This window comes from Anopheles merus, chromosome 2R (assembly GCF_017562075.2).
Source record: "Anopheles merus strain MAF chromosome 2R, AmerM5.1, whole genome shotgun sequence".
Taxonomy (NCBI): Eukaryota; Metazoa; Arthropoda; class Insecta; order Diptera; family Culicidae; genus Anopheles; species Anopheles merus.
In genome coordinates, this window is record NC_054082.1 from 41,055,363 (window position 1) to 41,070,270 (window position 14,908).

Genomic DNA, 14,908 nt, shown 5'->3' on the forward strand with positions numbered 1-14,908 from the left:
GTTTTCGAAAGAAAAGGTCCATTTAACCCTGTTCACCCATTGGAACAGATATCATTTCATTTCACCTAAAATTCAACTCATCACCGATTCTGCTAGGATATTCAATCGATTTAACGATAGATCACCGATAGGTCAATTAACGGCGATAACAATGTCGGTATGGTCGAACCAAAAGGTTTCTGAATCAATACGTTACGGTCAATGGGCAACCTGACACCGTTCCATGCGTTCTGGAAAGCTCACCAAAAAAGACAAAGAAATGTTTGCGTGCTGCCTCCGGGCGGGCCACACCGGGAGATTCTGTTTCTGTCTGTTTTACTCCCGGTCACACTCCATTAAAGCAGAGCCACCTGCAAATAAAAAGCCTTTAAAAGAAAGCAATAACAAACGCACGGGCAATGTGCCAGCATTTCCAATGCGAGAAAAATGGTGTCTTTGACACACATCACACACACACACACACATACACACTGAGCACAAATCACAAAACGGTGCTCAAACATCGAATGACTCAGGAAAGGATCCGGGGTAAAGTGATGAGGGTTTGATGAAGCAAACGTGTAACAACAATAGCCACAGTCATCCCCAGTGCGAACAAACTACCAACAACCCGGGAGTTTCCACGGAACACTGAAGTGCTGAAGTGCCAATGGAAATTGTTCAATTACTTATTCACTTTAATTAGTTGCGGTCCATTGTTTCCCTCAAGCCGTTCAGGCCTCGGGTTGAGGTTTGTCGGAAAGTCTTTTTTCGCACTGCATCCTTGTTGCAGACCTTTTGACTGGAGCAAATTCGTAAAGTCATCGCATGGCAGCTGAATTGGCTGAAATGCCCGTTCAGAGGTTCGATTTGCTGGCCCGGGTTCCTCGACACTCCAATCGGTCGGCTCGATTGAGGCCATCGTTATGGACATTAAATTCTCGTTTTCGTGTCCACCCTCTCTAGCCGTCGAAGCGTTTTAGACGTACAGATGTCACAAATGCGATCGGAATGCCCTCGCAGAGACGGTTGGTTCCGCACTCATTAGGCGGAGAACGTATTCAGAGCTGCAAAAAGGAGCAGATATGCGTGAGGCATAACAAAAAGGATAATAACGATTCTGAAACAAATTGGAACGCCTCCACCCAACAGACAGTGAATGCAACGTTGCCGACTGGGGTGTCGTGATCGTTGGAAGTCGAGACCAGAAGCTATAAGCGTTTCGTTTTATTGTTAAAAAAACAAAGCAATATTGTTGTTTGCAGCAAACAAAACGCATCCCGAAAAAGCAACACCAGAAGCCGTTTTTCACCTTCCTCCGGTATGCCCAAACCCGTTCGGCTTTGCCTGCCGAAACGGTAGCAATGTTGGTGGTTCACTTAGCACTATTCTCACGTGCCTTCCAATAAAAGACCGCCGTTGGTTTGTGCTCCACTCCGTAAGCAGTAAAACAGCCCTACCATCCAGTTGCCCAGTTTGCCCGAACGAACGGAATGCGCCCAGTGCCATGGCAATGCAAACAAATACGAGGCAAAAGGGCCCGAACCTGTGGCAATTCTCATTAAACGGGTTAACCATCCCGGGGCCTGAACGAATCGTTGACCGATCATCCCCCGTTGCCTGCCGACCGATCGCACACTCACACACACGCACACCGACTGAAACGGTCGGGCGATATTTGCCCTTTGCCACCAACTACCTTCAATTAGCATCCCACGGCAGCTTCCGTTTCGATGGCTGGCTTAAGAGTGTGGCAGCTACAGCCGGCCAACTGGAAGAGCGCACTCTCTCGTCTATGGTGGTAGCAAAAATTAAGCCATCCCCAGCCCCAGAACGGTCAGGTGGCGGCGGCGGTGGTGGCAGCGGCACCGGCACTACTCAATATAAAAGCCAAATCAAAGCCCCGAAACGGTAGCCGGCAACGGTAGCCAATAGGGAAACGATTTTCTAATCATTACCCTTGTGTAAACGGGTGTAACCGGGCGTAACGGAGCCGGTGCCTTTGTTCTACTGTCGGCATTGTGGCGGTAAGGGCAGCGTTAAGATTTCTTTCGAGCTTGATTCATTCCGCGTGTACGGTGCAGTTAGATCCAATTTACCCTTTTTAAGCGCAATAGCATTTAAGATTGCTCTTTATGCTGGCCATATTACATTAAATGGTTTACATTCTTCCGAAATGCGATGTATTGCATTGCCTTTCGTAAATTAATTCCACATACTACGGAAATGTAGTTTCTATCTCGGTCTCAGGCAGGAACTTAATTGATCGGTTGTTTTTGAATTAAGCTAGAAGCAAAGCTATATAGCTAGAGCTATATAAATTACTTACAAAAAATGCATGAAGCGTAAATTAAAAAGGTATTTTGATTGTCTAGTGAAGAGGAAACGAACAGCATTTCCCGTCTGCGGTTCGGCGTATGTTGGCGTTAAAGTCGCAGCCACTGTGAGCATTGACATGTTTGGGAATCTTTCGGTGATAGGTTCGAGAGTGAGTTTAAACGATTTCCAGAATCCCAACACTCGTGGCGATGGTTTCTTTTATTCCCCCAAACTTCCCTAAAGGGCTGCATACATCGTTGCAGCTTTCCTGTAGAATGGCTTCATTAGGCAACCGGAACGAAAGGGAAGGACGGGTAGGACGACTTCATCAACCAACCAGGAGCAACAGGAACCAGATCGGGTAGCAATTGCTTTTCGCTTCTCGTATTTTCCACCTCACCGGGCAGAGTGGCAATGCCAGCAGACTGCAGACATTGTGCATTGCGTTGTAAGGAATTGGTTATGGGCTTTCGATCATTTTCATGAGGGCTTGTACGCACGCACCCGACCGGAACTGATTTGCAATTAGATCGACATTCAGCGGGCCAGAGCAGGCTGACTGGCGAAACGGCGCGATGAGCTGCTGCTACTGGGCTCAACGTTTGTCAACCAGAGTGCATTATGAAGCGTGTCTGACGACTGTGTGACAAGAGCATGGAATGCCCGATCGAGGAACGAGCGTGGTCCAAATACTTCATCAATTGGTGATTTTGCTGCACGCAGCTAATCATTGTCACATTGCCAAACGCGGTGCGGCATGATTGATGAGATTAATGAACATGTAAGTATGAAGTATTGTTGGTAGTGGAACCACAGTGAGCAAGGACAAGAGATGACTGCAATTTATTTATGAGCTTTAATAGGCCGTTTGTCGGTAATGAGTATTCATGTTGAGCCTGTTGCAACGGCAAGCTTCATTTACATTACGTCGCAGTTCTACAAAGCAATTTTGGAAATTCATTGGGTTAGGATAATTTAAAACATGATTTCAAGTATTACGCATGTCTCTCATCTCTAAAGGGCGTAATTGATCAGGAGTGTAGGATTTCGGATTTTCGAAAACATCACCAAACTGATCGCTTAAATGCTTAGACCACAACAGCAACTTTTTTGTTGTTTGACAGGAACAATATCATTGGAAGTTTTATGTCCCATCAAAAAGAATTACTAATGTTTTTTTTCTCAACAAGAACGATCGAAAAAGGCCGTGCTAGAATTACTAATGCTAAAAATTATAAATTGAATTTATGTTGAATTTAAATGTATTTTGCCTGAAAGTTTAAGAAAAAAAAAACGTTTCAAAATAATCCTACAAATGAATTATGCCAATAAGTTAGCATAACTCATATAAATTGAGCTATAAACATTGACATTCAAGCATTTGCACTCTTGCTTTATTTATAGAATAAGTCGGGCTATAAATACGATTTTAATGATACGAAAAAGTTTCAATCTTACCCTGTATCTTTAGCCTGTTTACATTAGCTCGGACTCCAATTCCAGTTCTCGAACCAGTTCTGTAGTTTAGTATCCTTTGCTTTGTGTATGGTCCAATAAGATTGAAGCTGTCCAAAAGAGAGTTACGCGTATTGTCTTCCACTTCACCCCATGGCGTAATGGAACTCCTTTTCCTTTGTACCGTACCCGTTATTTGTTATTTGGTCTGGTCACAGTTACTAGGAGACGATAATGCCCAATATACTTGTATGTCCAAGCTCATTGTCGGTGACATAGATTTGCCAAAACTATTGGCTAGAGTCAAAATAAATGTCCATCCTAGAATGTTTCATAATTACAGCCTAAGAACTGACCTTCCTATAGTGCATAAAGCGAAAACGACCCTATGATTGCAATGGCTCCCGTAAAATTAATTTACATGTCTTTTAACTGGCCCCACTCTAGTAATCTTCGTTGATCTGTCTAACATCTAATAATCTAAAGTATAAAAATCTTGTACACTGCGATTGATTTGTGAATTGATGCGTTAGTACTTATTAGTAGTGTTACTTTCAAGTCGGTGATAAGTTCGCTTGTTTGGCCATTGACTTTACTGACAACAATAAACAATTGATGATATTTTTAATTCTTTAATCATTTAGGATTCTGTTATTATATTTCAATTCAAGGCAATAAGATTAAAGTATAATATGCCTTTAAGAGTAATATCTTATCGTATTGAATTTTGATGTTATGTCATTTGTTGCATTTCTAAACGCTGTAATTGTTTTGTTTTCTATTTTTCATGTAAGTTAAATAACATCTTTCAGGGTGTTATTTTTTCCAAGCATGCAAACACTGTATTGAATTTAAAGGGCAATACTTTTGCAATTATTCTCGCTACATTATTGCTTCTCGCTGGTGATGTCCGACACATATCCATCATTCCATAATAATCCTAACAGATATTACAAATGACCCCAAACATTAGAGGTGATTTTCTGCAGACAAACACTATTGCTTGCAGGCCGAGGGCCGTCAGCACGTTCCATTGCTGGTGTTGTGTGTTGTTCAGTTTATTCGTAATTTTCCTAGACACGTGAACTGCAAAGTGATTGCGTTGGAGTGTTCAATTTAATTAAGCGATACTTTCCACTTGCCATTGTGGTTAATGGGTATTCGCGCATTCACGCAACACCGTGTTCATCCACGTACCATCCTGATAAGCCGTGTACGATATCAATATGACAGAAATGGACGGATCCGTGCAGCTCCGGTAGCAGCCTGGCCATAGCTTTCATCATGTAATAACGCCAAGAGGAAGTGCCAATCGGGTGCATTTGATTCATTACTATCGAAGCGAATTAGTTTTTACCGAGTGGTGGGTAGGAAATATGCCCAGACAAAATGCGCACCGGATGATGGCACTACACTCGATCAACCATTAATTCGCTCCATAATGATTCGCTGCGATAAATCATCCGTACCGGACATTGTCAACTGGTGATGGCACCAGGACGAATCGCAACCACAGCGACCCATCCGATTGTATCGATGCACTTTTGATTGCATTTAATTTTAAAATCTCTTCCACGGAATTACTGTAATCAGTGGAAATGTCAGGCGACAGCACCGGTAACCGTTCATCGGATGACATCCACTTCTGATTCCCGTTGTGATGGGATGGGTGTAAGAACAGTTCAACTGGTTCGAAATTATTACGCTGCCTGTTGCTTCCCTTAGGTGTAGGTTTTTTGTATCGGTTTGGATCAAAGACCGTGCTGGATGTAAAATGCTACAATTTATCGATTGGATGACAGTTGGCGCAATGAATGATTAACTCGGTGTCGCTTACCTTTCTCGCGCCATACGATGAGACGTCAATCAAGAATATTTATGATTCAACTGTTGGTAACACATCCACCGTTTGTCCCCTGCATTTGCATCCCGAGAAGTGTAATATAATGTTCTTTTTATGTTTTATACAATGTTGCTAGAGGAGAATTTGCTCGAATGATTTTTTTATGCAAATAGAATGATACAGTAGAATTTATAAAATTAAACTAAAAACCCCTCTGATGAATTAGCCAAGTAACTAGACGCTTAAAAGTGTAACAAAACTTTGTCTCGTTTAATTATGCATAATATGTCATTCTGCTCATGTACTGATTCACTTTGTGAATCAACTCCTAATATTGCCCTTTTTTTTTGCTGCGCTGTTCATTTAGTTCAATGTGAATTTTTGAGTAAATTGCTCATGCCAAAAAGATTGGCTGAAGGCCGGAAATTGCTCGACGATAACAATCTCACTGATTGAGGTCTGCTGGTCAGCTATTAGGCGTAATATTCTGCATTAAAAACATTGCACGTATTAATTATAAACTGCTTTGTTTAGAGGCTCTACTTCGTTGATTAGACCGCCCAAGGGACGTGAAGCTCTTTTCACATTGATGACCACGATGAGAATGTAGATTCAGATTGTATTGCGACCGGGCTACGAGTAGAGGGGATTTAATTGATCTACAACAAAATTGACAACTGTCGAATCGTGAGGGACGAACATTGAGTAATTAGAACAATTGTTTCATTTACCCTTGAGTATTTGCTTCCGTCATCCAGTACGCGCTTATGATGATATTAAATTTGAGAGTAGCAGAGTCTGACAAAAGCATCGTTGTTCCATTAAACAAAAGTTGTTTGGAAAAATAAAAGATATTAAACATATTTCAATGATCACTACTTTAACCTTTCGAGCATTGGTAGAGTCTACGGCTACGAACCAATCGCAATTTTCTTTGACAATTTTTCCCATCATTTTGGACGGCCAACCTTAAAAACATTGCGTACGTGCGTATAACAAACACACCTAGCACGTAATATATCAATTAGGAGCAGATGATCAACGGTAGTTACGAATGATGGTTTTACAAAATGGTCGCCCATACGGTCGAATTTTGACAAACGGTCCACTCGCAATCCACACCAAAGAAACGGGTGATTATAAAGTCATTTCCGCTCCTTCCTTTACGTGCTTAACTTGAAGCTGGTTTGATTATTTGTAGACCGTAATTAAGGTGCGTGGAACGGTGTTTTCTATGAGGCGATTGGAGTCGAACAGGCCGAATTTCGCTGTGGTACAAGCGCGTTGGTCGGTTTGGTGAATTACTGACAAATGTTTTTTCGAATTCAAATTTCCTTCCCTTCCCACGGTGGCCGTCTGTTCCGTGCATTGGTTTTGCTGTGTGTTATTGTTGATAGCATGCAGCAGCTGGTTGATTTTGTGGCTAACTGCACAACACGGGCTAAAACAGATGCATTCTGGAAACCATATCCGCTTGGTTAGCGAGAAACAATGATGGAGGAGAAAGATAGAAAAGAATATTGCTTCGAAGATGTTTTATTATGCTATGTTACTGTGCTTGGTACAATTATACAATTTATATGCACTCAAAACGATTTTTGTGTGTGTTTTCTTTATGGATATCTTGTAGATGAATACCAAACATTCCATTTCATTATTTATTTGTAACATATTTGCTTTTTACGTCTTTGCTTACAAAGGCGAGAAAAAAGATATGTTAAATTTAAGAATAAACGAAGAAACAAACAAACAATTTTAATTCCAACTTTATATACAATACCACAGTTGTGTTACATTCTGTCATTAATTCAGAAGATCCATTTGCTATCTCTTAAAAAGAAACTCTTGAAAAGCTCGACTCGTTGATAAGTGGCATCGTAAAACCAAGATGACGAGCAAGTGACATAAATAGAGCGCAATAGATCGATAAAGACCCGCTGCGCTTGCTAATGCTGCTTCAGCACTCGTGCAGCTGGCAATCCTTCAATCTCCTTTCGTAACGAGCAATAAGAAAGGCTAAGACGCAAACAACACCAACCCCCGTGTAACCGTACGCCAGGCACAAGGCGCACAACACAACCAAAGAGCGAGCGCAACCAAGCAATCACTGCCCCAATGGCCACAGTGCACACTGTGTGCTGTGCGGAAACGGAAAGCACCGAACCGTCTAGCAGAACGAAAAGGGACAGACAGTGCGCGTCGGCCGGAGCGCTCTCGAGCGCGCAATAAATAATACATTTAACTTCTAAAACGCTTTTGCACTTAGTCGCCTAACTACATGCGCTCAAAAGTCAATTAACCAGCTTAACAAATTAGCCACCGGAACCGGAAGGCAGCGGCAGCGGCGGCGGCAGCAGCAGCAATGGCGCCCGCTCATTGGCTGTGCGGAGTGCGCAACCGTTCGTTAGCTCCGCCTACTTTTGCAACGGCGCAACACAAAGAGGAAAAAATGCCGGCCTTACGCAAACCACGCAAACGCGCCGACCGACCGATCCGTCAGGCGAGGCTGCGGACGGACCGAGCGAACAAGTTTCTTTCCAACCGGCAAAGCGAACGCCTCGTGGTCGTGCGGACACGTTTCGAAGTCGAAGTGCTCTTGGGCAGCCAGTGCGTGGGGTTTACGTACTACACACTCCTGTCGGCGTAGCGTATAGCGCGGTGTGCGTGTTCGTGCGTTGTGTTTGCGCTGTGCGAGCTTTGCTGTCGCGTCTTGGCAGGTGCGCGCTTGGGTTGAAGTGAAGAGTTTTCCAGTGCGGCGTGCAGAGATACAGTGCGGTACAGTGCGATCTTGGAGCATTCGTGTGGCGTGACAATTGGTATTGTGAGGAAATTTAGCACATCGTCGTTCGTTTTTTGTGTGTGCATAGGGAAAGAAAGGAGAATAAATTGCGGCGTGTTTTTGTGCGTACTATGTAAACTGTCGAAGAGATAAAGTTAACGGCAAAGGTGGTGCAACTTGTAACGTTTTCTCGAAGCCAAAAAAGAATGAATTTAAAGTGCAAAAAGCAAGGCTACTGGTGTGACGATATGTGCTAAAAATTAAGACGCAATGTTTACCGTGTGTTAAGTGACAGATAAGGCAGATAGTTCCATTCACTGCTGTAGTTGTTCATGATCTCATCCCGCGTTGTTTGTGTGGGATAATTGGCGAGATTTGTTTGATTAAAAATTCAGACCCTTTTGTTAACGGCCTCCCATAAAACAAAAATGCTCGAAGAAGCCGATCTGCGATCAGGCAAGATGTTGTGTCGGACGAGCAGTCCGCCACCGCCGTGCAGCAGTCCCGCTGGGTCGGAAATATCCGTCGGCTCGCCGAGTCCACCGCCCATCGGAAGCGATTCAGCCCACCCCGCCCATCTGCCCCATCCGCACTCGCTAGCGGTGACGCACCTGGTCCACCATCATCCGCTCGTTCACCCGCACCATCCGCACCATCCGGCGGCCCTGCATGCCCATGCCGCGGTCAGTGCACTGCAGGCCCGGGCCGAAGACTACTTCACGCCTCTCAAGCGGCTGCGCATGGTGGAGGGTGGTAGTGGCGTCGAACTCGCCAGTCCGCCCGGTGGCAGTCCGAAGGAATCCATCAGCCGGGGCTCGAGCCCCACGACGCCCATTAACAGCGCGAGCAGTGCAAACACGGTCACCTCGCCCAACAATAGCGGCAACTCGGCCACCACCCTCACCACCAGCACTACCACCAGCAGCAACACTACCAAATCGTCCTCCGGGTCGACTGCGGCCGAAGGCGTCAAGTCGTTCTCGATTGCCGACATCCTGGGACGCGACGCGGAGGCTGCAAGCCGGGAGGGAACGCGGGAACCGAGCCCACCGCCGATGAATCCCGCCCTGCACCATGCTTCCCTGTCGCACCATCACCTGCATCTCACCGGTCACCATCCGGCGGCCCATCTGGCGGCGGCCCACCACCACCACCATCACCATCACAGCAGTAGCACGCTGCAGCAGGCGGCGTCCAAAATCGTGCGACCCTGGGACCATCTGCGGGGGCCGATCCCGGTGCGGCCCTTTCTGCCACCGGCTCTGCTGCACTACGAGCACCGGCTAGCCCTGGACTACCACCAGCAGCTGCAGGAACACTTCCGGGCGCAGGCCCAGCTGCTGCGGCACATGAGCATGGACATCATCCCGTCGGAGAGTGGGTCGGAGCGGTCGAGCTCGGCGGCCAGCGATTGCTGTTCGCCGGAAATTGGCCGCGGGTCGGACCACCAGAGCCACCAGTCGTCTCAGTCCTCGTCGTCTGGGGTGGGCGGTGGATCGGCGGGTGCGGGCGATGGTACTGGCCGAACCGGTGCTAACGGAGGCTCTAGCGGGGCAGCCAAATCGGGCAGCAAGACGGCACCGAACGGGACGCCGCTCGATGCCCTGTTCCAGATGACGAACAAGAACTTCGACGAATCGAACGAAGAAAGTGGTAAGTTGAGCATAGATTCGTGCGTAAAAGAATGATTCGGAAGATTTGGAAATACGCTACGGGTAATTGTGCGGACTGGCAGCAGCAATTGTCCTTCGAGTTTCCTTCATAAAAACACGTCTCGTTGCGTGAGCAAATGTCTTCTTTTGTTGACTTTCTACTTGCTAATTGCCGATGCCTTGCCCAGGACATTGGACTTCACGCAATCGAACGTGTGAAGTGAAAAAGGTCGCTACGTAAACAAAGCTTGGAACCAAGTAGGCGTCGCTTCGCTGTGGCATGATTGCTTGCTTTGCTAATAAGACGCTGTTTGAACAGTGCGTCCCGCGCGGGGTTTTCCCCCCACGGATGTTCGCCTCATAAAGCAGCCATAGTTGGACGATTTGTTTGCAGATCAATGGCAGACGAACCTCGCTCGCTTGTCCCTTTTTCTATGCAGTAGTTACGATTGCTCAAATATTTGCACTGTCTGGCAGTTTTATTTAAGCAGCAGGAGAGCTACCAGCAATAAAGGTTAATAAGCAAACTCTACTCCAATTACAAACAAAAGAAAGTGTGAGGAAAAGCGTCACTTGGGAGCGCAAGTTAAGCGGAAAAGGTTACGATTGGTGTGGATTTTGAACTATTTTCCTAATCGTAATTGTCTTTTTTTAACTTGGTTGCTCAAATCAGAAACCTTCAACGAAACTTCATTCGATTCGGAAACTTCAGAGTTTTGAAACGATTCTCCTACACGATACTACATAATCCAGTATTATTATCTTTTCTACCTTTTCCCCTTTTCATTACCTTCCTGATGCGTTTGTTGACTTTCTTCCTTCCCTCCTCCTCTCCAACAGCGATAGAGAGAGAGAGCAGTCGTGATGGAAAGCGTTTGATAATTTATGAAACCTACTCATGCAACATTCATGATAACGCTGCCAACTAACCCGACCGAGCTGCACATAACGTTAGCCGTTTGAGCGAATATCTGGACCACTCGTTACCCACTCCTCGGTCGGTATTGGATGACGGAGAGACTTGGAATTAAAATTAGATTACCAAGACTTACAAATGAGATCTGATTACCATTTCTCCTGCCGGCCGGAGCAGCGGACTCGATGGCGGTGCTCGGTGGCTCGGTAAACGATGTTTCGTGTTGGTTGTTTTTTTTCCCCTCCCGCGAAGTTTTGTTGTGTTTGTTTGCGGCCCATAATATCACGCATTCGTCCCCTCTACCCACCCCTGCAGTCAAGTGGGAACTCGGCACGGTTGCGATGCCGATGCGCGATTGTAACGCGATTGTAAACGCAATAGAGACAACGCAATGGCTCGTTGAGGGCAACACGAATCTGCCCCTCATGGCAGCTGGGGAACTAACGGAGCTGGAAGGGAAGAGTAAGGATGAGATTGTCCATTGTTTTTGCACCGGCCCGGCACGCTGACAGTGTGGCACATTAATGCACGACAAGCAATCCTCGGCTGTTTCGTGTTTGCTGCATCACCGAGCCGCGGTACGGTTTTGGACTCGTTTGTTAAGCTAACGAGCAATTTTCATCGTCGATTGAGGTGTGCGCGAGGGGCTTGGAGAAGATTTGCTGCCGCTGCCGCCGCCGCCATTAACCTCCTAACCACCACTGCCACCCTCCGGTAAGCTAGGTTTACTTCCGTCACAATCCGACTGTAGCGTGTGTTATCGGGGGATCGCTATTTTTGAGGAGCTGCAGACTGATTAACTAACGAGATGCTGCTTAATCAAGGCGCGATCGTGGCTCCTGCCCGTCTCGGGGTTAATTACCCTTGCGACGTCACGACTACTGCTTTGTGCCGTTGCTCTGCTTCTTAATTATATAGGTAGTGCGGGCACTCGGATACTGGTAAATTATGCACGATGGTTCCATTTTGTTTGAAGACAGTGGCATTAAACTGAATTGAACTTGTTAAACATTTCTTCATCCTAAATACAGAAAACTTGTTCAGAAAGATATATAGTACAGCGGATCAAACATGTATTGTACATATGGACACGTGCAACAACATACTAGCAGAAGCAGCAAATATCGATTTACGAGATGATCCTCTTCTTTAAACATTAAACACTGAATCAACAACGTTCCTTTAAAAAAAAATAAAGCTCCAAAGAAGAAAAAAAACCTCCAATGATCGTGATTTAATCGAAATTATGGTTACGGAAACAAAAGAACAAAAGCGGATCACAACGCAGACGTGAGAAGCAGCATCACGTCCGCAATATATTGGAACAATATTGGCCCCGAAGCTTCTGGTCTGAGCGACGCTGAGCAGGAACCTGTTTTTGGGATTTCCGAAGTGTGCAATAAATCAAAATCCAATTACCGAATCTTCCAATCCGCTACAACCAAACAGAGTGCCCAAGGTCGGATCATCGTTGAAAGATGCCGCAAGATCAAATCGTTCGCTACCGCAGCTGACGGAACCGATCTCGGCGTAATCATCGTCGATTACGAGAACCTAGAAGGAGAAGTGCCTCCGAGCACTGATCCGAGCCTTGCCCAAATTGGTTTGGCAAATAAGCTTTGCTGCGCGTAATTCAATGCTGTGGTTGCGTTTATTGATTCACCAACCGTTCGGTAGGTGCGCATTGGCATTTTTGCGTGGGAACTTTAGTACATTGACAAATTGATTTTTTTTCCTGATGTGCAGCATCAGCTGGGAACAGCGCTCAAAAATCATCAAAAGCCTAGCAAATTCCAATCAACGCACCACCAAAGCAGCAAAGAAAACGTATGATGGTTTTGCGGCTCCCAAAGCTCAGGTTCAAAGCGACCCGAACGAAGAACGAACTACGAAAACAAAAAGTGTCGGGCAAGGTGAGAGAAAATAACACGTTACATCCAATTGGCTACGCCCGATTTAGATTGATCCAACAATTATGTTATTGTCGGGATGGAAACGATGTGTTTTTATCTTTCCCTGTTTTTTTTTTTGAGTCACCTTTTCCCTTTTCCGCTTCTTGTTACCGCGTCTTCCGTGCGCTGCTTAATGTGTGCGGCGGCCACTTGCTCACTAATCAGGTGCATCCTGTTTCCTAACGCACCAACAACCAGGCGTCCAGGTGAATCACCATCGTCGGTGAGCTCGAATCAAACGGACGTCGGCATTCCACCGAAATCCTTCGCCAGCGTGCGTGATGAATCGACGCGATTCGTCATGGCGGCCCAGTCTACTGAGCGAGAGGGAGCGGAGTGGAGCGGCGGCCAAAACGGTCCCAAAAATACCGGCCAACTCCCGGGGCTGCCACCGAACCGCACCGCTGGAACGAATCGAAGGTAACCTCGGTGCGATCCTGAGCGATCACGCGATGATCGCTTATTGTCGCCAGACCGACTCTTTTTTAGCCACCGGCTCGCTGCCCCTCAGCGCCCGCCGATGGCAGCTGACAGGGCCGACGGTTAATGGCGGTGACGATCGGCGGGCGAAGCGGCCAACGTTGCAGTTTGCGCCGTGGATCTGCCCGGTGCCAGTGCCACTTTAAATTATCACGTTCCGGATGTCAAGCGAGGCCGTCGCTCCTGCGTTTTCCTTCGCACCAGTTCGAAGGCAACACAACAGCCAGCGCGGTGCCTACCGCTAGCAGCCAGATCGGCGACCGACCCTGAAATTTGGCTGCCTGCAACTGACACTAATGGTGAGGTGACCCGGCACTGCTGGTGTTTTGTGTGTCGTTTTTTTTTGTGAGTGCGTCCGCGTTGTCTTTAATTGTTTTCTACCCGTCGGCAGTTGTTTGGTCTGGAGGAAGATGCAAATATGCAATTTTGCACTGACGCGCCCGGTTTCCGTGGACGGCTTTGTGGCTTCGAAAGCCGAAGCACACATGTGCCAGAACGGGAACAATGCTCTTTGATCACGAAAGTGTTGGGCACTCGGGCACAATAATTCCGCGCGCATAATCACAATGTTTGACAACGGCAGCAACATCAAAGAAGGACAAATATTGAACTACATCAAACGAGCCGGCCTTGGCGATGACAGCCAAACAAGCAAGATGAGCGAAGATGCTTTGCGCAGCTGAAACTACATTCTGTCGCGATCAAAAGACATTCGATGTACTATGTTTAGGGCAATTGTTTGGGCAAAAGAAATAAGAAAATAAGGGGAAACATTTCATTTCCTGCAGGCAGGTGTTTCTTTCAACTTTAAACGAAATTGAAACGGTACTGCTTTCACCACCTTCATTCACAGCGCTCCAAAACCGTCCAAAGCAAATCAATTCACTCGCCCTGGGCTTGCCCTGGACACGATCGGTGGTGCATTCAGCTCAGTGCCGTTTGCGTTCGTTTCGTCCGCTTCGTCTTAGAACCATTAGACACCGCTGGACATCGACACCTCGATTCATTCCCATCCATTCGAGACCCGGGCTCAGCGACGGCCTGCAGGACCGGCTCGTTGCCGCTTTTGATCGGCAATCCGTAGAGCAGCTTATTAGCGCGCTCGCCTTTCCTACTTAACTCTCCACACACACACACACACACACACACAAACACCCCTTGTCTGGAAGCGATACTAAAGCTGGACGAAGGGGTTGTTGGCGTGCGCGAGTTCCACCCGGTAAAGGTTCGCTCGCGATCGAGGCCTGTTCCACAATTGGTTTGAATAAAATCCCCTCTCGATGGCGCTGCTGCTGCTGCGGCTGTTGCGGGCTCCTTCTCGCTCGACGCATAAGGAAGCAGGTCGAAGGAAGTGATTGGGCTGGAGGACAATACACGGGCGGACGGGTGGAATACGAAATGTTCGCTACATCAAAGGCCACATGCCGACAGATCATCAATTTTTCATTGATTGACTTAATCACTTTAGTACCGGTTGATTACAGTTTTCGGGTCTTGATCTCCTTGTTATTCTGTCGGGATGAGGGGAGAAAA

General features: G+C 46.6%; 1 protein-coding gene across 1 annotated transcript in view; it reads left to right on the forward strand.

Annotated features, from left to right (window-relative positions):
• The first annotated feature begins 8,109 nt into the window (after window positions 1–8,109).
• LOC121589659 (homeobox protein B-H1-like) overlaps window positions 8,110–14,908 on the forward strand; it is a 28,803-nt gene continuing 22,004 nt past the window's right edge. The window contains exon 1 of the mRNA XM_041908738.1: window positions 8,110–10,028. Within this exon, the coding sequence (XP_041764672.1) occupies window positions 8,804–10,028 (1,225 nt within the window). The 5' untranslated portion in view covers window positions 8,110–8,803. The remainder of the gene's footprint in view (window positions 10,029–14,908) is intronic.